The sequence below is a fragment of the Penicillium robsamsonii genome (genome assembly GCF_028829455.1).
Source record: "Penicillium robsamsonii strain IBT 29466 chromosome Unknown utg000002l_segment0_segment0, whole genome shotgun sequence".
NCBI lineage: Eukaryota > Fungi > Ascomycota > Eurotiomycetes > Eurotiales > Aspergillaceae > Penicillium > Penicillium robsamsonii.
The window spans coordinates 3650719-3672602 of NW_026643220.1; the positions used below are offsets into that span (position 1 = coordinate 3650719).

The 21884-nt window shown below is 47.9% G+C and overlaps 8 protein-coding genes across 8 annotated transcripts; 3 read left to right on the forward strand and 5 right to left on the reverse strand.

Moving 5' to 3' along the window:
- Window positions 1–1275: 1275 nt before the first annotated feature.
- N7447_004628 (uncharacterized protein) lies at window positions 1276–6415 on the reverse strand (the record flags this gene model as incomplete). Its single annotated transcript, XM_057228903.1, has 2 exons — window positions 1276–5375; window positions 5437–6415. The coding sequence occupies 2 exons, from the start codon at window positions 6413–6415 to the stop codon at window positions 1276–1278; spliced, it is 5079 nt and encodes a 1692-aa protein (XP_057088244.1).
- A 1989-nt stretch (window positions 6416–8404) lies between these two features.
- Window positions 8405–8829, reverse strand: N7447_004629 (DUF2406 domain-containing protein; the record flags this gene model as incomplete). Its single annotated transcript, XM_057228904.1, has 3 exons — window positions 8405–8514; window positions 8568–8651; window positions 8712–8829. The coding sequence occupies 3 exons, from the start codon at window positions 8827–8829 to the stop codon at window positions 8405–8407; spliced, it is 312 nt and encodes a 103-aa protein (XP_057088245.1).
- A 1260-nt stretch (window positions 8830–10089) lies between these two features.
- N7447_004630 (uncharacterized protein) lies at window positions 10090–11250 on the reverse strand (the record flags this gene model as incomplete). Its single annotated transcript, XM_057228905.1, has 1 exon — window positions 10090–11250. One exon carries the CDS (start codon window positions 11248–11250, stop codon window positions 10090–10092), a length of 1161 nt encoding a protein of 386 aa, XP_057088246.1.
- Window positions 11251–12466: 1216 nt separating this feature from the next.
- On the forward strand, window positions 12467–13744 carry N7447_004631 (CaiB/BaiF CoA transferase family protein; the record flags this gene model as incomplete). Its single annotated transcript, XM_057228906.1, has 1 exon — window positions 12467–13744. The coding sequence occupies one exon, from the start codon at window positions 12467–12469 to the stop codon at window positions 13742–13744; it is 1278 nt and encodes a 425-aa protein (XP_057088247.1).
- Window positions 13745–13913: 169 nt separating this feature from the next.
- N7447_004632 (Zn(II)2Cys6 transcription factor) lies at window positions 13914–16252 on the reverse strand (the record flags this gene model as incomplete). The annotated part of the gene is made up of 7 exons (XM_057228907.1): window positions 13914–14421; window positions 14469–14627; window positions 14683–14863; window positions 14919–15108; window positions 15163–15229; window positions 15282–16043; window positions 16092–16252. The coding sequence occupies 7 exons, from the start codon at window positions 16250–16252 to the stop codon at window positions 13914–13916; spliced, it is 2028 nt and encodes a 675-aa protein (XP_057088248.1).
- An 884-nt stretch (window positions 16253–17136) lies between these two features.
- Window positions 17137–18471, forward strand: N7447_004633 (NADH:flavin oxidoreductase/NADH oxidase family protein; the record flags this gene model as incomplete). The annotated part of the gene is made up of 1 exon (XM_057228908.1): window positions 17137–18471. One exon carries the CDS (start codon window positions 17137–17139, stop codon window positions 18469–18471), a length of 1335 nt encoding a protein of 444 aa, XP_057088249.1.
- A 430-nt stretch (window positions 18472–18901) lies between these two features.
- Window positions 18902–19936, forward strand: N7447_004634 (uncharacterized protein; the record flags this gene model as incomplete). The annotated part of the gene is made up of 1 exon (XM_057228909.1): window positions 18902–19936. The coding sequence occupies one exon, from the start codon at window positions 18902–18904 to the stop codon at window positions 19934–19936; it is 1035 nt and encodes a 344-aa protein (XP_057088250.1).
- A 653-nt stretch (window positions 19937–20589) lies between these two features.
- On the reverse strand, window positions 20590–21657 carry N7447_004635 (uncharacterized protein; the record flags this gene model as incomplete). The annotated part of the gene is made up of 3 exons (XM_057228910.1): window positions 20590–21266; window positions 21328–21543; window positions 21618–21657. 3 exons carry the CDS (start codon window positions 21655–21657, stop codon window positions 20590–20592), a joined length of 933 nt encoding a protein of 310 aa, XP_057088251.1.
- Between the last annotated feature and the right edge of the window lie 227 nt (window positions 21658–21884).

Sequence of the window (21884 nt, forward strand, 5' to 3'; positions counted from 1 at the left end):
ACTCTAGGCACCCAATCGGTTATAATCTTACCTCCCGATATACCACAAAAGGCAAAAAAGGGAGGGAAAAGGGGGCCAGATTGCCTAATTAGGAAGGAGGAGGGCCCAAAGAGGAAGCAAAAGGCGCCAGCTAGGTGCTCGGGGTGCGGGGAGGCCAACCATACGTTTAGAAGCTGCCCAATGCGGAAGAACTGAGGCTTTTTATACGATATTGATCTGATAGCAATATTAATCTGATAGATGAGGTTGATAGTCACATGACAATTATATTATGTAATTACATGATTATGTAAACTGGTGTGCAGGATTATGTAAGTTGGTGTGCAGGATTATGTAAGTTGGTGTGCACGTATCAATTCCCAAGCCTTAGGGGATCACATCTATGTGGCACCCGTACTACACCGTTCGAGAAAGGAGGCGAATTCTCAGTCTGGATCTTCTGCGTAGTAGCACCAATTGCGTCGTATAAAGCCTGTTGAGTTCAGCAAAAAAACTCTTCAATCGGGTTTAGATCTGGCGAGTATGGAGGCAAATAAACCAGTTTAACTCCCGCATTAGCACATATCTGCGAAATCCGCTCAGAGTGGTGAAACGATGCATTATCCATGACCAGAACAGATTTCGGCTCTGGCCATCTCCCACAATAACGAAGGAGCTCATCAATGAAGTCTTCAAACACAGCGGCATCCGTCGAGCCGCGAAAGACGCGACTCATCAAAATACCATCAATACCGGAAAACGATGATACACGATGCTTTTCAGTACAGCAAAATTGCCTTTGGTATCTATCACATGATATGATGTCAGAAAGGAGGCTGAGAATAATGTTTGTTTTGTTTGACATGTTTTGTTTGGTTATCAGATTGGTTATGAAACCTCTATAAATTGCTAGAACTCATGGGTATGTATAGCAGTTCAGAAAGCTTCATATTAATCTGAGGATCCTGTAACATCACCTTATCCGATCTCCCTCATATGAGTCCACAACGTAAGTGGGACAAGGCAATAGACAGCCGGCCAAAGTAATGAGAGGAAAGGTCTTGAATTTACTGAGTGATACAAAGGTTGATCGACTGAAAAGACGAAGTAGGTTTATTATTTGGTTTTAGTGCTTCTTATTCCATTATTGTTTAAATGGCCGGATCAACGATTATGGATCATGGATAAAGTATTTCAGTACTGAGAGCAAGGACCATAGCACAACTACCTAGGGAGAGAAAGCCAATCAGGATATCGGAGTAGAGAAAAAGGTTAGTTGGACATGGCAATGTGGGATCATGTTGAAACCTTAAGCCTCTTCGAAGGGGGAGGTTGGGAGGTCAACTGATCAGCAAACTGATGTCCCTGGAGAAATTTCACTATATGGTGGTATCCTCCCCGACGAGCAGCTTGAAGGGCATTTCCGTACTCTCCACCCTGGGCGTTGACATCGGCTCCGTGCTCTAACAGTGTCTGCACGATTCTGTCGTGTCCTCCCCAAGAAGCTGCCTGGAGCGCATTTCCGTAGTATCCACCTTGGGCGTTGACATCGGCTCCTCGTTCTAATAATGTGTGCACGATTTTATCGTATCCTCCCCAAGAAGCTGCCTGGAGCGCATTTCCGTACTCTCCACCTTGGGCGTTAACGTCAGCTCCGTGCTCTAACAGTGTTTGCACGATTTCGTCGTGCCCTTCAGAAGAGGCTGCCTGGAGCGCATTTCCGTAGTCTCCACCTTGGACGTTGACGTCGGCTCCTCGTTCTAACAGTGTCTGCACGATTTTATCGTACCCTTCAGAAGAAGCTGCCTGGAGCGCATTTCCGTAGTATCCACCTTGGGCGTTGACGTCAGCTCCGTGCTCTAACAGTGTCTGCACGATTCTGTCGTGTCCTCCCCAAGAAGCTGCCTGGAGCGCATTTCCGTAGTATCCACCTTGGGCGTTAACATCGGCTCCTCGTTCTAATAATGTGTGCACGATTTTATCGTATCCTCCCCAAGAAGCTGCCTGGAGCGCATTTCCGGACTCTCCACCTTGGGCGTTAACGTCAGCTCCGTGCTCTAACAGTGTCTGCACGATTCTGTCGTGTCCTCTCCAAGAAGCTGCCTGGAGCGCATTTCCGTAGTATCCACCTTGGGCGTTAACGTCAGCTCCGTGCTCTAACAGTGTGTGCACGATTTTATCGTATCCTCCCCAAGAAGCTGCCTGGAGCGCATTTCCGTACCCTCCACCTTGGGCGTTAACGTCAGCTCCGTGCTCTAACAGTGTCTGCACGATTCTGTCGTGTCCTCTCCAAGAAGCTGCCTGGAGCGCATTTCCGTAGTATCCACCTTGGGCGTTAACATCGGCTCCTCGTTCTAATAATGTGTGCACGATTTTATCGTATCCTCCCCAAGAAGCTGCCTGGAGCGCATTTCCGTACTCTCCACCTTGGGCGTTAACGTCAGCTCCGTGCTCTAACAGTGTGTGCACGATTCTGCCGTACCCTTCAGAAGAAGCTGCCTGGAGCGCATTTCCGTACTCTCCACCTTGGGCGTTGACGTCAGCTCCGTGCTCTAACAGTGTCTGCACGATTCTGTCGTGTCCTCCCCAAGAAGCTGCCTGGAGCGCATTTCCGTAGTATCCACCTTGGGCGTTGACATCGGCTCCTCGTTCTAATAATGTGTGCACGATTTTATCGTATCCTCCCCAAGAAGCTGCCTGGAGCGCATTTCCGTACTCTCCACCTTGGGCGTTGCCATCGGCTCCATGCTCTAGAAGAATCTGCACTATTTTGTAGTGTCCTCTAAAAGAAGCTTCCTGGAGCGCATTTCCGTAGTGTCCACCCTGGGCGTTAATATCGGCTCCTCGTTCTAACAGTGTTTGCACGATTTTGTCGTGCCCTTCAGAAGAAGCTGCCTGGAGCGCATTTCCGTAGTATCCACCCTGGGCGTTGACATCGGCTCCGTGCTCTAACAGTGTCTGCACGATTCTATCGTCTCCTCCAGAAGAAGCTGCATAGAGCGCATTTCCGTACTCTCCATCCTGGGCGTTAACGTCAGCTCCGTGCTCTAATAGTGTCTGCACGATTTTATCGTGCCCTTCAGAAGAAGCTGCATAGAGCGCATTTCCGTAGTATCCACCCAGGGCGTTAACATCGGCTCCGTGCTCTAACAGTGTCTGCACGATTTTATCGTCTCCTCTATAAGAAGCTGCATAGAGCGCATTTCCGTAGTATCCACCCTGGGCGTTGACGTCGGCTCTGTGCTCTAACAGTGTCTGCACGATTTTATCGTCTCCTCCAGAAGAAGCTGCCTGGAGCGCATTTCCGTACTCTCCACCTTGGGCGTTAACGTCAGCTCCGTGCTCTAACAGTGTCTGCACGATTTTGTCGTGTCCTCTCCAAGAAGCTGCCTGGAGCGCATTTCCGTAGTATCCACCTTGGGCATTGACATCGGCTCCTCGTTCTAATAATGTGTGCACGATTTTATCGTATCCTCCCCAAGAAGCTGCCTGGAGCGCATTTCCGTAGTATCCACCCTGGGCATTGACATCGGCTCCTCGTTCTAACAATGTCTGCACGATTTTATCGTGTCCTCCCCAAGAAGCTGCCTGGAGCGCATTTCCGTACTCTCCACCCTGGGCGTTTACATCGGCTCCGTCCTCTAGAAGAATCTGCACGATTTTGTCGTGCCCCTCCCGCGAGGCCCAAATCAATGGATTTCCTCTTATTTCGTCTGCCGCATTGATATCGTGTTTCTCAATAGCAAGTAGAAACAGAACCTCCTGCTCATGGCCGTTAAATGCTGCCAGACTGAGTGCATTCATTGATCGCACGTTTTGGTTTGGCATCACTGTCCTCCAAAAGATAGGAAACCATAGGGTAACCCGTTTTCTGCACATATCGTACACTGGATGTAGTCGATTCGGCACTTCCTGGTCTAACATCAAAGTCATTTTCCGTACGTGATCAGCCCAATGTACTGCTGAGTATTCTAAAAGGTCTCGGATGTTAAATCTCGGTTGGCCTTCGTCGTCTTCCAGGTCCTCCATCAAAAGGTACCGCAGACAGATCCCAGCCATCTGGTCTTCTGCGTTACTTAGGCTGCTCCAATACGTAAGATGGAGATTGTTCAGGTTTTCCTTTTGAATCAAAAACTCTCTGGCAGTCTGATGGATAAGATAGATTTTGGAGTTATTAGTAAAGACGAATAAGCCGCATAATTTTCGAATTTTTCTCTGTAGATGAGTTGGATCTAGGCCGGCCTCCATTGTTGTTCGTGCCTCGGGGTAGGTAGCAATACCTAGCGCCACAGCCATCTCTCGTATTGTTAGAGGACGTCGTGCAGCCACAATTATCTCTAAGATCTTTTTGACTATGTCCATTTCATCTGCTGGGACTCGACAGAGGATCTTCTCGTATGCTGCATCCACAGAAGGTGGTATAAGCGTGATCGAATTCTTTGCAGGTCGAAGGCTGTGCTTAAAGGTAGTACGGATATCATCAATGGCTAGGTGCAGCCAGAGATATGTACGGTGTTCCATTTGAAGCAGCTGCTGTTCGATTCGATGATGAAGTTCTGGCAACAGTGGTACTGTCTCGGCTAGTTCTCTCACTCGAATCCTGACCACCAGATCAATCTCCTCGTGGATTTGGTCATTCTGCTCTTCCCCCTTGATATGTATATGCGGAAACGAATCGGTGATTACTCGAAAGTGATCCTGTATATCATCGTAGGGACGACTGGTGACTAAGAATTTCAAATAGGTTTTCTCTGTTAATGAAGATAGACCGCGATGAAATGCTTGAAGCTTGTCAATTAATCGGCGTTGATCCGTTTCACGACATTCATCAAGTGCATCGAATATACAAATCGTCTTGCACGATATGTCAGCTGACGTTGCCGCTATCAAGATCCGCCAAAGCTCGTTAACTTCTTGTCGCAGCTTCTCCCCATTCTTTTCCCAGGCCGGAATGGCATGTTGTAATAGATGAGGCTGCTGGCTGAATAGCTGATGAAGTACCGAACAAAGGGCCGCAGCAAAATTGTTCTGTTCATCGTTGTCTTTAAAAAAGAAGTAACATATTGCCACTCCTTGACATGAAGCTTGCACGTAGTCATCGATAATCGATCTGGCTAGTACAGACTTCCCGCAGCCTGGATCGGCTGACACCCAAAGCAGGCCATTGCAGTTATTATCTAGCCAACGAATGTATTCCGAGCTCTGTAACGCCCATTGGCAAGTTCCTTCCGCTCGGCGTGGATTGATATCCTTTTGCTCCTCATAGTTCGATGTCTTGAAAACTTGGTGACAGCGTTGTTGCTGCTCCGTTAAAACTCTTATTTTCTGTTCATCTTGGTGTCGCTCCTGTTGACTGTATGCTTGATCTAAGCGATCTTGGATGCCTTTTAGCTCCTCTAAAAAGTGCCTAGGTCAATATTTGCTGATGTAATCATTATGAGATTATGCTAGACTAACCAGACACAACAGCACTTATCTTCTCTTCGGCTTCAATTCTGTTAAGAGGGATCCTCTGCAGAAGGTCTCTAGCGTAGGCAGCTGCCACCATCGCCGCATACCCTTGCCACTGTTTGTTCTTATGCGAGTCCGAGTAGTCGCAAACACCCCGGATAACCAAACAAGGGAAAGTGTTCATCAGCCCGGCAGCTTCCATTTCGAAACAGAGAACATCTTTCTCCGCCGCTAGTCTATCGCGAATCAAAGCATCCTTCATTAATTGATTGGCAGAAGCAATCAGACCATAGTGAATTGCAGGATTATCCTCGACTTCAGAACGTTCACGCCGCAAAACCAAGTTCGAAGCATCATTTACACAGGATGCATTACCGCAAGCTGATTCATGATTGACAGAGGGCTGGAAGAGCCTGTCTGTGCTGGATTCCGGACGTTCGTACTCGCTGCGTAACCGAAAGTTCGTGTTAAGGATAATGTTGATGGCCTCCATGAGCTTATGTCCCTTTCTCTTATATTGCGCCTGCATTCCCGTCATCGCAGTGCGAAGTGTAGTTGGTGGTTGATTCAAGAACCGCGTATGCTGAAACTTTTGGCCTTGTATCGACTTGCCAAAGTCGTACTGGAAGACACCACTCTCGCCAAAACGAGGCGCACTGACCACAACATCGCCTAAACGAATATCATGGGTCTCACTTGGTACACCCCCGCCAATCCCCACCATGAGGCCGATCCTGATGTTGTGAAAACTGTTAAGCATGTTCGTCGCTACACTAGCGGCGGAAGCTGTTCCATATTCACCATTGGGTAAAACGGCGATGACAACGTTGTGTTCTCCCATCTTGCCTAATGTATAATCGTTGGTATCATTTGGCGACACAAAGCGGGGTTTGTCGTGCTCTTCGTCGAGGAATTCTTGTGCGGCAACGTATTCTACGGGCAAGGCGCAGATCCAGCCCACAGTGTACCCCGCAGGATCTGACATGGCTTCAACGCGAGAGAAAAAGCCTCAAAGTCAGTTACTCGCGTGACCTTTCGAAAGTCTTGATGTCTGGTCTCACTCAAGGGGACAACATATGTCACTATGAGCAAAGGAGAACGGAGGAGGCTTGAGAGAAGGAAAGAAGCCCTGTAAGACAGAAAATGTTGCCAACCGGGGAGGCTCAGTTTCACGATGAACACGACGTGCAGTAGCGGGTTAGAGAAGAGATGCTATTGGCAGGAGCCGTCTTCTCCCCCCACCAAAGCAAAGAAATGCCAAGATCAGCCTTGAAATGGACTCAATCTTGTCCAATTTATGATGTGATGTAGGTGACGATTGTTGGCAGAGATATCTTGACCTTCCATGATGTCTTCCTGGGGAAGTCTGTTCTGCGGTATTGGCCACGGGGCGCGCTGCACCGAAACCCCCTCAAGGCCAGGTTTCGTGGACCCACTTCCCGCGAAAGGGACAGAACAAATCAACCCCGCCTTGACCTCCCTCAAGAGGCTGTGTTGTCGGATATGGAAATATTATGATCCGCGCCATCAAACCAGAATATCATATGATATCATCAGGGACAAGGACTATTTCGGGATTAAGGTAAACATCAGCATCTAATCTTCGAATCATGAGGGCGGTCACAACTCTGCGTCCTTGGCCTATGTCAAGACCCCACAGCGGGAATAAAAAAACCCCCTTCGAACTGGATGCAAGGGAGAAAATTATTTTTCTGTGATCGTAATCTGACATGTATTAGTTGATGTGGTTCAACGGACCATTATTCAAGCAGTGACTTGAGGGCAGCTATCGACGGATCTTTCCTGGCCAGTCGCCTTGCGAAAATAAGTGGTCACGTGATCATGCAATATTGAGCACAGTCCAACCAAAAACCATTTCAAATGTTGAGCTTATTTGAATTGGTAATTTCGCTGTGAATGACAACTCTAGACATTCAGGAGGGGTTTTATATTGATGCCCATTGAATAAATTGTAGCGCTAGTGCCTTGGCAGTGGGTCCCGAGAAAACAAAAGCAAGTGTGAGGGAGGAAGCTGATTTCGCTAGTGACTGTACACCGAGTGGTGTCCAACCCGTTCGTCGGAACCCAATGCGCTTATCGCATCCAGATTCATCAACATAGCAAGATGGTACGATTCAAAGTCAGAGAGGTTATGAAGATATATATCTCGTATTTCGGCGTTCTGCTCTTTCGCACTCTGCCAAGCAGTCTTTTTAGAACACCCTTTGGATACGAGAGACTTCCTAATGCTAGAGGTTGACGCTAGCATCTGGAATTCATCCCATAGAAAGATAACCATCTCTTCGAGGTAAAAAAAACAATCAAAGAGTGTAGGTGGTGACACCGATTTCCGGAAGTACTGTAATCAACACGATGGAGAGAGTATATTTTCAAGGATATAGTTCGGCTCACTGTAGTTTAACAAAGATCTGCATGTAGATCAAATCGATCTTGCGATGCTACGTTCGGTCATATCGGCAATTTCAACTTCCGATAATCTCCGTTCTACACTCCGTACAAGTTCACAAGATCAAAGCGAGGCTTGGACTACTGCACTTTGGGGATACACATGATACAGGATTATTCGATCTAGCTTTCTCTCCGGTTCACCCAAGTGATAATCATGCTTGTTTACCAAGGCTGTACCTGCATTTATCATGGATTTTTCTAGTAATCTCAACAGATGTATAGCCCAACCCCCGGTATCACATCTGCTGGCTCAATGGAAACGGCCATCTACATATACCAGAGACACCATTTCTAGCACAATCCCCTATCTTCATATACAAACTGCTACACTACCAGGATAGAAAAATAAAATGGTCTAACCAAAATAGCATCAAATTTGACCATCTCCCATATAACTCCGTTATACAAACAATAATTATACACACCCCGTGTTCGAATTGAGATTGGCATTAAAAAGCGTTCCTTCGTTTCGTTCTGGTGTAACCATTTGGTCTCGATCCGTCCTTCACATCCGTTGCTGTTTGCGATGTGCGTCGATGGCTGCATCAAACGATCGGATAGTATCGAGCGGGCGCTCAAGGCGGCTGCGTGTGGGGTTGGAGAGATCGGGATCGGCTATCGCTAGGTTAGTATGCAGTTTCCGAAAGTCATTGTGACTGGTAACTTACTGATGAGCTTTCCTTCCCGGTCCTTGTGCTGGATGCTTCGGAGTGAGAATGTATCACGAGATCCAGGTTGGAGGTTCACAGCGGCTGCTTGATTGTCAGTAGGTGTCCTTGATCAAGGCGGATCACTGTTGAGGGGATACATACTAGGTTCTTGTTCATGTAGGGCCATGTTGGGGTCGGCCTTGGTTTGAAGAGAATTCTTGGGGCTGTGGTGCGACTTGACCGAGCCAGAGCGCTCACTAGAGGCCAATGAAGACGGCATTATTGTGGATGTATCCTTGATTGTGGAATTTGATTTGCAAATGTGTACAAAGTATATGAAAGCAGTGTGGTGAGATTCTAGAGGTGATAGGGATATCTAACAAGGTGATCTCCAGCTGCGAGGTGAATTTGATGCTATATATATCCCTTGCCACTTTTGTCATGTGCAGCCGTTGAGAAGCTAAGAATAGACGGCCTTTCTCGAAACATCATTCATATCACGCAAGCTGTGGCGACACCTGTGGATCAGTTGAGATGTGATTGGGCCGATCGTGATCGGCATACGCGACTGGTCGCTACAGGCCAAGTTAGTATGACGTGGGGGGTCCATCCGCAACATTCCCAATGGCCAGCCAAGCTTCAATTAGTTGCCCACAGAATGCTTAGCATTCATTATGGCCAATCCCAATGACTAACCACCTGAGGGGCCATGCAAGCACGGTGGCTGGAATCTTGGCCCGCTCCAGCCGTTCAGGTACCCGTATAGGATTGCGTTCTCGCCTTTAGGAAGACGTGCCAAGTGGAATTATACATGAAAGCATAAGGGAGTGGTGTATCGTATGTAGGTACGGAGTACTTCACACACATGACGACTTGCCGGGGATGATCGCCGGTTCCGAAAATGTGACAGGAGCGCCCCAGCATTCTTCCTCCAGGAACAATCACACTATGCCATCCGGTTTTCACATGGTTTCACATGGTTTTACATGGGCAGTGTTGGCTAACATATCCGAGTATATTCCCCGTTCTACTCACCTGCATGACATGAAATGGATTCAAGTGCCGTAACATGTTAAGCCTATGCTGAATATTGTGCTCAGACCTTCAGAATGTAAGACACACGGGAAACCAGGCAACGCAATTAATATGGAAATTAAATCCGATCTAGTGGGGCAATTGAATAAAAAATAATATATGGTGTACATCTTTACTCCGTACATAAATGTACAAATGCATTACTTCAATGTCACGGCCCTCTTTTTCCGGTGATCGCCGGATTCGAAATACAAAGTACCCCCCCATTCCAGACACCGAACATTCTTTTCTTTTACTCCAGATTCATTTGTAAAAGTGGACCATCCCCCATGTGGACTGCCATAATGTCATTTCACGTCAAAAGGTGATAGGGTTCATCGCTGGCACATGACCGCATTCCCGTGGTCGCTCTCTTGTGCAAGAGCAAATGCGTGCAACGAAATAAACTAACCTGCAAGCGCATGAACGCAGTTCAGATCAAGGCCACAGATGGATTATGAGGTGGTTAACTATTGTCCGGCATGCCCATTGTCATGCCCATTGTCATGGCGATCCGGTCATGCCAGATCTTCGGGTTGCCCTGGTGCCGTGGACCTGTTGGGTGGAGTCGAGTACTTTCTTGAGCCAGCTGAGCAAGTTCACCGGTGTCTTTTATGACCTTTTGGCCATTCTTACATGGACCAAGTTTCAACCACGGTGTCACTGTATTTTCTCGGGCCCGGTCGGACACCAGCAAAACTGACAACTGTCGGAGAAGTGCGATGGCTGATTGAACACCCTCAAGTGTGTAGTTCGCCGATGCATCTTTGACAGAAAGGGGAATCAATCCAAAGAAAGCCTGGGACGCTTTCGTATTTCCTTCGTGATCGGCCTTAACACCAGCCATTATTTGGACTTCCACATCGTCGAGGATCTCTCGGCTGAGGTTGATTGCATCCATTAACTTGTCTCTCTCCGCATTGGTAGTTCGTGGGGAAGCGACTAGGGCTTTGGTCTTAGCAAGAAACCCCGGGCACTGAACTATCTCGTTGAATGCATAGTCCGTGAGTTGACCCAGACCGCAGCTTGTGCCACGCCGTTCCTCATCCTCTAACGTCAATGTAAGAGTTGACCTCCATTCCTCGTCTTCTAGGAAACATGCCTCGCCCCGAGTGAAGGCCTCATACACTAGGAGTCCCCGAAAGGATAAAATCAGGGTACGGCCAAACCCACTTGCGTGCCTCTTTGCTCCCCTGAGGCGCAATAGATGGGAGATCCCACTTGAATGCAGCAGCCATGAGTTCTCCTCTGTTGCATTCATCATCTCATAGACTCCTAGCAGGACCGCGGCTCCAAGGGTCTCATTATTGCTAACTGTGGCAGGATTCTTGATGGCTTTAACAAGCTGGCGCAACGCACAGCTGTACATTTCCTGACTAGCAAGAATCTGTCGTTGATTGCCATCTACTCTGCCTACTTGGAAGGCTCCAAGGCTGCGCAACGCCCACGCCAATGCATTTCCTGCACTTTGGTACTTATGAGCGATTTCGAACCAATTAAGCTCCACCCGAGTGCTGTAGCTGTAATAGATGCTCGGAAATACAGCGTCCACGAAATCGCAAAACTCTCTCCCGTATTGTCGGTCCATTGCCTTCGAAATCAATCCTGGCATCACGGCCTCGTCCATAGATGCATGGGGAAAGGTGTATTGCTCTGCTTGTGTAGTGACCAGTGCCGTATTTGATGATTGTGTCGGGGAGGATGTAGTTTTCGAGGGCTTGTTTTGACTGCTTGTCGAGAAATGGCAGAACTTCCGGCTCCTTGTGTAGCCAGGACACGGGTTCCCTCTTCTCTCGCAGGATTGACATCCTGGCCGAGCCTCATCGCACTGGACCCTGGATTAGAGTGCTACCTTTAAAAAATGACTGGGGTATTTCCTACTTTGACCCGCCGCTGGAGACATGCCAAACAGCCTTTGCTGCGTGGAACGCCAACCATCAAGAGTGTCTAATCGGGATCGTATTTGGACGTTTATATTGTATGGGGTAGGTGCAAAGGGGGACACATTGCGAGAATACGAGGCATTACAGGGGGCCCCGCAACTTAACTCGCATTGACCAGCAATTTCTCCGTCGCGCATTGGGCGCCTCGAGTGGGTTTCCTTGGTGCTTGGCGTAAGCATCGCATCTTGGCAAGAGACAGCATTTGTGTTGGAATTTGGTGACCCTGAGCTTGGAATGTGTCGCGGTCACTTTCTAACAATCTTGACAATATTGATCTGCTTGTTGATATTCTGGGATTTTCACATAGTACCCCTGGCCTCAGACTTCATTTGGCATTCATACCAGTATCATTCGGGTTGTTGGACGAGTTTACTTTTTGCGTTTCCTGTGAGATATATTTTCTGCTTGAATTCCAAAAGAGAGTAGCAGCATGGATGAAGCGATGTAGAAAGCAAGGATTTTCCGAGGTTCCAAGCGCGATAGCAGCAGCAAAGGCCTAGTTTTGACTCAAGGGGTCGATGCCGGAGTACTCCAATTGTGTGGGATCTGTATTGAGGGAAAGAACCGATTGGTTGCATTCCGTAGCTAAGAGAGAAGATCAATCCAGGTGAGGTCCTGTGAACCTGAGGCAAAATGGTCCCAACTAGTTATCTGATCTGAGCAATCTGATCTGCATCTCCAGTTCATCGCCTGTCATCGTGTCCCACTTTATCATATAGCCGACTCATCGGGCTTGGCATGTCCTCCATGTAGATCGGCATTTCGACCGAGGTCTCTCCCCCCGCGATTATTGGGGGATTCGGGAGTTCGAAACCTCAGACTGATCTTCTCTATATATAAGGCAGTTGTCTCTCTAATCCAATTTCAAGTCAACATCGGCCGGTTGATGCCCAACTCACAATGAGACCATTCCTTTCACTTGCTTCACGGCCTCAACCCTTGTCGGGCGCAATTCAACCTGCAAGAGGATCATATCTCACGTCGCGGCTTTACTCCAGCGCACCCGCTGGTGGACACAGGCCTCTGCCTCTTGCTGGAATTACTGTGGTTAGTCTCGAGCAAGCTATTGCTGCGCCCTTTTGCACGCGACAACTTGCCGATCTTGGAGCTCGAGTCATCAAGATCGAACGACCAGGCGTTGGAGACTTTGCACGACATTATGACACGCGAGTCGGTGGTCTAGCATCACATTTTGTATGGACGAACCGCTCCAAAGAGAGTTTAGCCCTGGACCTCAAACGCGAAAAGGACCATGCCGTCCTCATGAAGCTCCTCGAGAAGGCCGATGTTCTCGTTCAGAACTTGGCTCCCGGGGCCAGTGCGCGATTGGGGCTATCTCACGAGGCTCTGAGAGAGAAACATCCTGGTTTGATCGTGTGCGATATCTCTGGATATGGGCAAGATGGTCCATATCGCGACAAGAAAGCCTACGACCTTCTTATCCAGAGTGAGGCTGGAATGCTGTCCGTCACAGGCACTGGAAAAGAGCCGGTAAAGGTTGGTATTTCCATCGCCGATATTGCCGCGGGAATGTACGCCTACAGTAACATTCTCTCGGCACTACTACAGCGCGGGAAAGATGGCCAGGGTTGCCAGATTGACATCTCCATGCTAGAAAGTATGGTGGAATGGATGGGATTCCCCATGTACTATGCATTCGATAATGCTCCTGGCCCAGTACCAGCAGGTGCCTCGCATGCGGCCATCTACCCCTATGGACCGTTCGAAGCTGGCGATGGCCAATCGGTTATGTTGGGCATTCAGAATGAGCGGGAATGGGTCAGTTTCTGCAACGGCGTCCTCTCACAACCAGATCTGGCCACCGATTCTAGATTTTCGAGTAACTCACAACGAACTCAAAATCGGGATGAGCTCAAATCTCTCATTCACGATGTGTTCTCGAAATTTACGACAGAGGAAACAATCGCTCGGTTGGACGAAGCATCAATCGCCAACGCTAGTGTCAATGACATGAAAAATGTCTGGGACCATGCCCAGCTTCAAGCGCGAGATCGATGGACTAAGGTTCAAACACCTGTGGGAGCCATTCCGGCTCTTTTGCCTCCTGGCTCAACCAAGTCAACTGAAAAAGGTGGATACAACGCTCAGATGGGTTCAATTCCACAGGTTGGACAGCACAATGAAGCCATTCTTGCGGAGCTGGGACTATCTAATTGATCCCATGTACAAACAATATTATAAGAGCCCAACAATTTAGACAGATGATTTGATGTATTTGCATTGTCAAATGAGTTCCGATGAGTATGATATACCTACTATTACGGTTACTAGATGATAGATATGCTTGACAACCTCCATAAGAGGCATGTTGTTTGAATTACCATCACTATAGGAACCGATAAAGAAACTCGAGGTTCTGAGGGTTCAAATAGTCCGGGTTTGATAATGAGCCAGCAAGGCCCATAACATCGTCACCCTCCACGTTGAACAGCTCATACCAGTCCATATTAACTGCTGCCTCTTCCCCGGGGTTATGGTGAGGCATCATGTTAGGGGTGTGTAAGGGATCACCCGCTGCGTTAGGAGAGAGCGGTCTATATGGACCACGAACAGGAGACACAGGTGACATCTCTTCAATATTTCGACCGCCGCCTGCCTGCGACATTAATGACGGCATGGAAGGATCGGCTAATCGAAGATCGCGAGCAGTACGATCATCCAAGCACCGGAAGAAAAGATCCAGGACCCAGTTTTCCAAGTCCCATGATTTCTGTAATTCCTTCAACCCCAATAGACATAACTTTGCCCTGTGTTCTGCTAACTTGCGGGCTGTACTTGTGGCCCGTCCGAAATGAATGGTGTGTATACACAAAGCTGAGAAGGTGTGAGTGATTCTGCTTCCGGGTTAGTCGTGATCTAGTTTGGGATTGTTGGAACTTACAGGTGAACTGATCCATGTTGGACTAGGTTTTCTGAAAGCATGTCCTCCAAAATACGGGTGCTTCGTGTTGCTGCTTCCAGGGCAACATTTCCTTCTAGGTTGACTGATTGGCCGGGAGACTGTAGAAAAAGGGGTCGGTAGAGGAGAATGTACAGGTTGCTATATCAATGTTAGCGGGAAGGCTCTCGATTATTACCAGCGCAGTACTGCATACTTGTACGCCATATGAAGCATGCCAACAAGGAACATCGCATCTCTGCTCATGGGCATTTGAAATTGCATTTCTTTCGGAAGGTGGAACTCCCAGTCAACCAAACGTTGACGGAGCGCCGGCCGAGCTTCATTATCCAATTCTGATCGACCAGGTAGATATTGGCTGCAGACTATTTCCCGCACTGAAAACAAAACCGTCAGCACATATGAGTCTACGAATATTCCAGGATATCATACATAGCCTAGCCAGTTGAGTCATTCCAATCACGTAGGGGATGTGGACTTCCGGGGGTGTACGGAATATTCCAGGAGGTCCCATAGACTCGTTATCCTCAAAGTCTGCGGCTTCAAGATCAGCGATCTGGCAATCTTCATCACGTATCCGAGGTGGCAGCCCCAACGCTGCCGATGTCTGTTGATCGCGAACCTGATAAAATGTTAATATCATGGTCTTATAAGCAAGGACTGGGGAACAGCGTACATACAAAGCCCACCAGATTCGTTTCCAAATCTTTTGGTCTTTAGCATTGAGGAAGGACAATTTAGACCTATGCATGTCAGTGTATATTCGTCTTCAATGAAATGAGATACACGCCGTACATGACATGCATTCCCTTTTTCTGAGCAAGGCCGATGGCAGCTCCAAGCCAAAATCGAACATCGCGTTCTTCGTTTGGGCTTCCACGCCAAAAGCTCAAGAGAAACAACGATTGCAACTTGATAACCGTGTCGGTCTCACATCCTGAATCATAGATATCCTTTGCTCGTTGATAAAATACTTCTTTGGCTTGGTAGCGATTATTAAAGCCTGTGTTGTCTAAAACCGTATCCGAGCATAGGCTCACTCCAATGAAGAGCATTGACTGAAAGAGCAAAGGTGATAGTGTGCCGCCTTGATAGTGACTTTGCAGATCTGCCCGATCAAGAATTGGAAAACATGGGTGGAGCCAGTCAAAATAAGCTTGAAGTAACGCGTCGCAGACAGCAGGCGACGGGAATACAAGGGCCCCTTCGCGGTTAAGGCGATCATGTATTAGCTTGCGAGGGCCTAATAAATCCTGACTACTTCCAGTCGCTCTAATCTCAGAAATGGAGTAGTGCAGTCGGCCTTTTTGGATACTGCATGCATACCCCTTGTCTGGAGATCGTCGCCCTTCATCCACAACGCAGGTGAGAGGACTTGATTCGCCGAGGAACACGGTCTTATGGATCGCATCCTCTGCTGTTGCGGGATGAGCCGGATACCGAGAGCTGTGTCCGGGTAATGGAAGTTGACGCTGTATGACTCGGGAATCTGATGCCTTTGCCGTATTATTCGGCGTTGTGGATGTTCGAGCTAATCCCTTTTTCTTTCGGGGATATCTGCCTAGAATAAGTATAAATTCGACCAATTCTTCATCATCTCCTTACTTTCCACGGCGGGAAACTCCTACTTCGCAAGTAAGATTCCAAGACACGCAATTTTGGCAGGGCTGCATTTCTAACACATTGCATCGCACGCGACGCGAGTTACATGTCAGGCAGGCTTTCTTTGCCCGCGTGCGTGGTCGATCTGGACTCTCGGTATCCATAGTTAACAGAAGAATCGGCTGTTTCGATTAAAATAATATTTGAATATCCAAAAGGTCAGGGATCGTTTTGTTCTGAAAAAAGGTGGGGGCTCGGCTTCTTCGGTTATATGATCTCGTCTTGCCGACATGCATTCATCGTGGCTCAATTCTTGTATTTTTTTTTTTCTCTTTTCTTTTTTACACCTAGTGTGATTGGAACTGCTTGGTCGTTCTATTCTATGCCTTTGATATCAGATCGTTCGATTGTGGGTTTGTCGCAGTACGATATAGACACACACAACACCGAACATTTGGGAAGTAACCGGCCCTTACATTTTTGACAATACGAGGGTTTGCCACCCAAACGTCAGTGTACCTTTTACTAGACAGACCATATAAAAGATACATGTGCAAATGCTTATTTTTTCTCAATATTATACTAGAACCTTTTATTTTAAATGTAAGACTATTGCGATATATATGTGGATCGTATCAAAACCGAAGGAATCTATGCTATACTCTGTCATATATACTACTAAGATGGGACTGGCAAGATAAATCAATTTAGAAGAATTGAATTAAATAAGGCTTCGGAGCAACTCCGTAAATTCATATTACTCTCAAGTTATGCACATAATATCTCGGGATGTTTCCCACCTTGGACGGTTAGAAATTTGATATGCTTACATATCATGAACGAGGTGGATCACGATCGGCAGGACTTCATTCCCTCCACAGACTTTTGATCCGAAAAGACTGGAGCCGATCTGGAATTTTCTGGCATCACGGTGAAACTGGGTGGAACTGGATTAGTAGCATATTGTAGTGCTTACAGATAAAAGAAGCTATGTGCCTCAATACTGAATATAATTTATCTTCAAAACACGTATCATTATACCTTCACCATGTCTACAAGGTTTCCCAGCGAAAAGGTGGATGTGTCGCCGCTTGGGGCACCATTGCAGTTCGAATTCAGTCAGCGCACAGCTTCGAATCGCTTTCTGAAGGCTGCTCTGACGGAGAGAATGGCCTCGTGGTCTCCCACTGATCTTTCGGCTCGAGGCATTCCGAGCCAAAATCTGATCAATCTTTATCGTCGGTGGGGAGAGGGTCAATTTGGACTTATCCTCACCGGCAATATTATGATGGCATACGACCAGCTCGAGTCACCGGGAAACATGATCATTGATCTTGAGAACCCATTCGGCGGGGAACGATTCGAAGCATTCAAGCAATTGGCCACTGCCGCCAAGAAGCACGGAAGTTTGATCGTTGGTCAGGTCAGCCACCCTGGTCGTCAGACATTCGAGCAGCTGCAATCCAACCCGGTTTCTGCTAGCGATGTCCAGCTTGTCATGCCGAAATTTGGTGCATTTGGAAAACCCCACGCAGCTAGCGAGGAGGAGATTCAGGATGTTATCCGCCGCTTTGTTCATGTAGCCGTCTACCTGCAAAAGGCCGGGTATGATGGTATTCAGCTGCATTCAGCCCATGGATATCTCCTCGCGCAATTCTTGTCCCAAACAACGAACAAGAGGACGGATAAATACGGTGGGAGCTTGGCTAATCGTGCACGGATTATCGTGGAAATCGCCCAGGCAATCCGTCAAGCTCTTCCAGATCCCGGATTTATCATTGGAATCAAGATTAATTCGGTGGAATTCCAAGAACATGGATTTACCCCCGAGGAGTCAAAGGAGCTGTGCGAGATTCTAGACCGCACTAACTTCGACTTTGTTGAGTTGTCTGGTGGAACTTATGAAGCTGGTGCCTTCCAGCACAAGCGGGAGTCTTCGCAGAAACGAGAATCATTCTTCTTAGAATTTGCAGATCTTATTGCTCCTGCTCTCAAGCGGACCCGCAGTTATGTAACTGGAGGATTTTGCACTGCCTCTGGAATGGTCCAGGCTCTGGAAACTGTTGATGGCGTTGGTCTTGGTCGCTCCATTACCCAGGACCCTCGCTTGCCCAGGCAGCTGCTCGCCGGAACTGTCCAGGGCGCAATCCAGCAGAAGATTGACCCTCAAGACTTTTTCCAGACAAGCCCCGCTGCTGGAGTACAAATGCTGCAGATCGCAAAAGATGAAGAGCCGATTGACCTGAGCAATGGTGCCAACATGGAAGTTTTCATCAAAGGCCTTGGGGAATGGGCGCAGCAGATGCAGAAAGACGGCACTGCAATGAACATGTATGGTTATGCCCAGCTTCCCAAGGGTCAACCATTCCAAAGTCATCTGTGAAAACAATTTCAAGGGAAGTACGGAGGCAAGGGTGTTGATAGTCATGAATATAATGTTTTAGTTGTATTCAACATATTGATGTCAACTTTTTCCACCATAACGTATACCACACTAATAATCCAATTATTGATCGGCTGACAGCATTGGTAAATTATTTATCCACTTATTTTGTCTGTTTCTCATTGTTGACAGGTTCATCGCAATGCATGGGTGTTGGGGAATGTAGGGGTTAGCTCCGTCAACAACAAAACATTTCGACGAATGCTGAGCATAGTCTTCCTGCATTATTCTACGAACGATAATAAGAGCCGATTTATTTGCCGAGCATTCACAAGTTCTTGGCCTATTGGCGCCGGTATTGTGGTACCATATAGCTCACTAGGACATCCCTCACTGTTGTTCTTTTCGGCATCCGATCGCTTTCGACAATATGCACTTCCAGACCTTCCTCAGCGGCTTGGCTATCCTTCCAGTGGCTCTGGCTTCCTGGCCTTTCCGCGACCACATTGAAGCGATATCAGCAATCGGTTACGGCAATGAGCAGCCCAATGTGAAAGTCGAGACGCTCTTTCAGTTTCCCAACAATGGCTCATGGATCGGCAACATGGTCCTTCGACCAGACGGCAACCTCCTTGTGACGCGTATGGACACCCCTGAAGTTTGGCTTGTCGACACCACGAGCGGAAAGGCGAGCCTCGCCTACTCGTTCCCCAGCGTCACCAGCACCTTCGGAATCAGTGAAATCGAAGACGATGTCTTCGCAGTTGTTGTGGGGAATTTCTCCATCAAAACTTATCAGCCAGGTGCAGGCTCGTTCTCAGTCCAGAAATTGGACTTCACCAAGATCGGTGCTGGGGGGAACAAGCGCGCTCTGGAACAGCCAACGGCCTCGGAGATCATCGCAATCCCAGAGGCTCAAGCCTTGAATGGCATGGCTACTTTCTCAAGGGGCTCAAACTTGGTTCTCATTGCCGATAGTCCAAAGGGAGTAGTTTGGAAGGTCGATACCAAGACAGGAGACTATTCTGTCGCACTGAATGATACTACAATGGCTCCGGCGAAGGGCCAGGCCCTTCCCCTGGGAGTCAATGCCGTGACAATACTGGGTGATTATGTCTATTATACCAGCACGACACGAATGCTGTATTGCAGGGTCAAGGTGGACAAGGATGCCAAAGCAATCGGAGATTTCGAGGTGATCGCTAGTGGATTCCTGCCGGATAACGTTGAGATGACCAAGGATGGCACTGCGTACATTCCGACAGATCCCCAGAACTCTGTTGTGCGCATCACGCCTTCGGGGCAGATCTCCCTCGTTGCGGGTGGCCAAGTATCCACGGAAATGCCAGGCCCAAGTTCGGTCCGGTTGAGCGAAGACCGAAAGATACTTTACGTCGGCACCACGGGGGTCAAATTGCGCCTGTTTTGGGCCAATTCATCGAGCCTGCTAAGGTTCTCAAGATAACATTGGAGGGATAGAGGAAAGCTTGATGGCCTCGGGCATATGTTATAACCACTGTGGGTATGCGAAGCTGATGATAAATGAGATTTTACTGATGAAAGGATTGGATTTCTTGTGTAGCTTACTAGGTAATTTGACGTGTCAATCACTAGGAATCTACATTGTAGATGCCGAATATAGAAACCAGTGTAGATTCAATGATCTAGAGATGGACAGAGAAAGAGAGAGAGAGAGAGAGAGAGAGAGAGAGAGAGAGAGAGAGAGAGAGAGGGACTCAAGGGAGCAAACTATCTATGAGATCTGTTCCAAAGGGCAGTTTGCCTCGGACATAAACGGTCCAACACAATCACTTCAACATTGAACCCAATTACCTATCTCCTCATGACTCGATATCTCAGTCGCCATGTTTCGCTTTCGGGTTATTTGAGTGAAGTAAGCAATGTCATATGCGAAGGTGTCGGCTTTGCCCCCGCTATACGGTCGAAAGTGAGATAGTGCCCTCACTCAAGTAGTAGCTCGTAGCTCCTCTATGAGCCCAATGTTGTCGATCTAGTCACGACTCTGTTCGCAGTGTCGATCAAGCAAAGTAAAGCCGGTCTTGAAGAAGACCCATGAAGACGGAGACATCTCGCGAGAAACAAGTCCGAATTTCTACATTAGATGATACCAGGGATCATGAAAAACTTCTTGCCTTTGTAAGTGTCACCGAATTCCTTGCGGTAGCGACTCTCTTTCTTCCTTGCCCAGATAGCCATTTGCGCACCCCCAATAATCGTTGGGAATAGAATACTCCAGCTCATCCCACTGACAATATACATGCCAAACCAAGCAACAATCTCGAAGAAGTAGTTGGGACAAGTCACAACGCTGAATCCGAAGCCAGATGGGATACCACGCTCGGTTGTTCCTATCCGACGGAGATCTCGCAGTATCAAGTGGGTGTTCAAGTTTGCCAGCTCTCCAAATGCGAAAAGTGTGATACCAGTATATAGGAGAAGAGAATTAGGCCGCCTTCCTGCGGCTGCATCGGGCCTGAGAACCCAGTAGGGAATATTAAAGCCGGCCATGACCCAGTAGTAGCCAGTGTTTCTGAAAATGTTACGTAGCGGCATCGTTGCATTCCCAAATCGGTGGACAAAGATGGACTCAAGCTCACGTTTCAAGAAATGGATAGTCAACAGTGCACAGACAAGGTATTGGACGTTGGTCGGTTCGGGAATAGTGTCGAAGTTGTAGTACAAATATGGGCGCAGTGAGAAGAGAAAGAGAGTTGGCATCAGCGCTGGGCCGAGGTATTCGGCGACAAACACAGTGCGCCATGAAATCTGGGGACCTTAATGGCGAATGATAAAAGTATGAGCCTAGATAAAGCGTCGGTCACGGTGGCTGCATACCCAGATCCTTCACATGGGCCGGACTTTTGTCCTTAAGCCCGGTCCCTTCGATGGTGATCTCCTTAGAGTTTGGAATTAATGTTTGATCGCGTTTATTAGTAATTCTCAGACGGTGGACGGAGAGAGTCGATGCTTCAGCCAGAGAGTGGTAGAGTTCGGCCGTGGAGGCATTAGATGCCACTTGAACTTCCATGGGGAGCTTCTCGATCGGTTTTCCTATATTGTCAAGTCAGGCTCATTATCTTAGGCTCATTATCGGTGGGCGCTTTAGGGGTGTGGGAAATCCTTACCCCTACGCTGGATAGACAATATGATTCTTATAGGAGCCATCTGATGGACAACGGATTGAGGTAGCTGGGCAGGAATTGAGACACAAGAAGATCAGCTAAGAGACCAGTACTAGCGGTCAGTTCATCACGTGACAAAACATATGCAGAATCAATGCAACAATGAACGATAGCAATACCTGACTACTACGTGAAAGAGAGGAGAGAGTTGTAAAAGAGACGACTCTCCAGACTAGACTAACCTATCGATGCCTGAGGCACCAATCACTA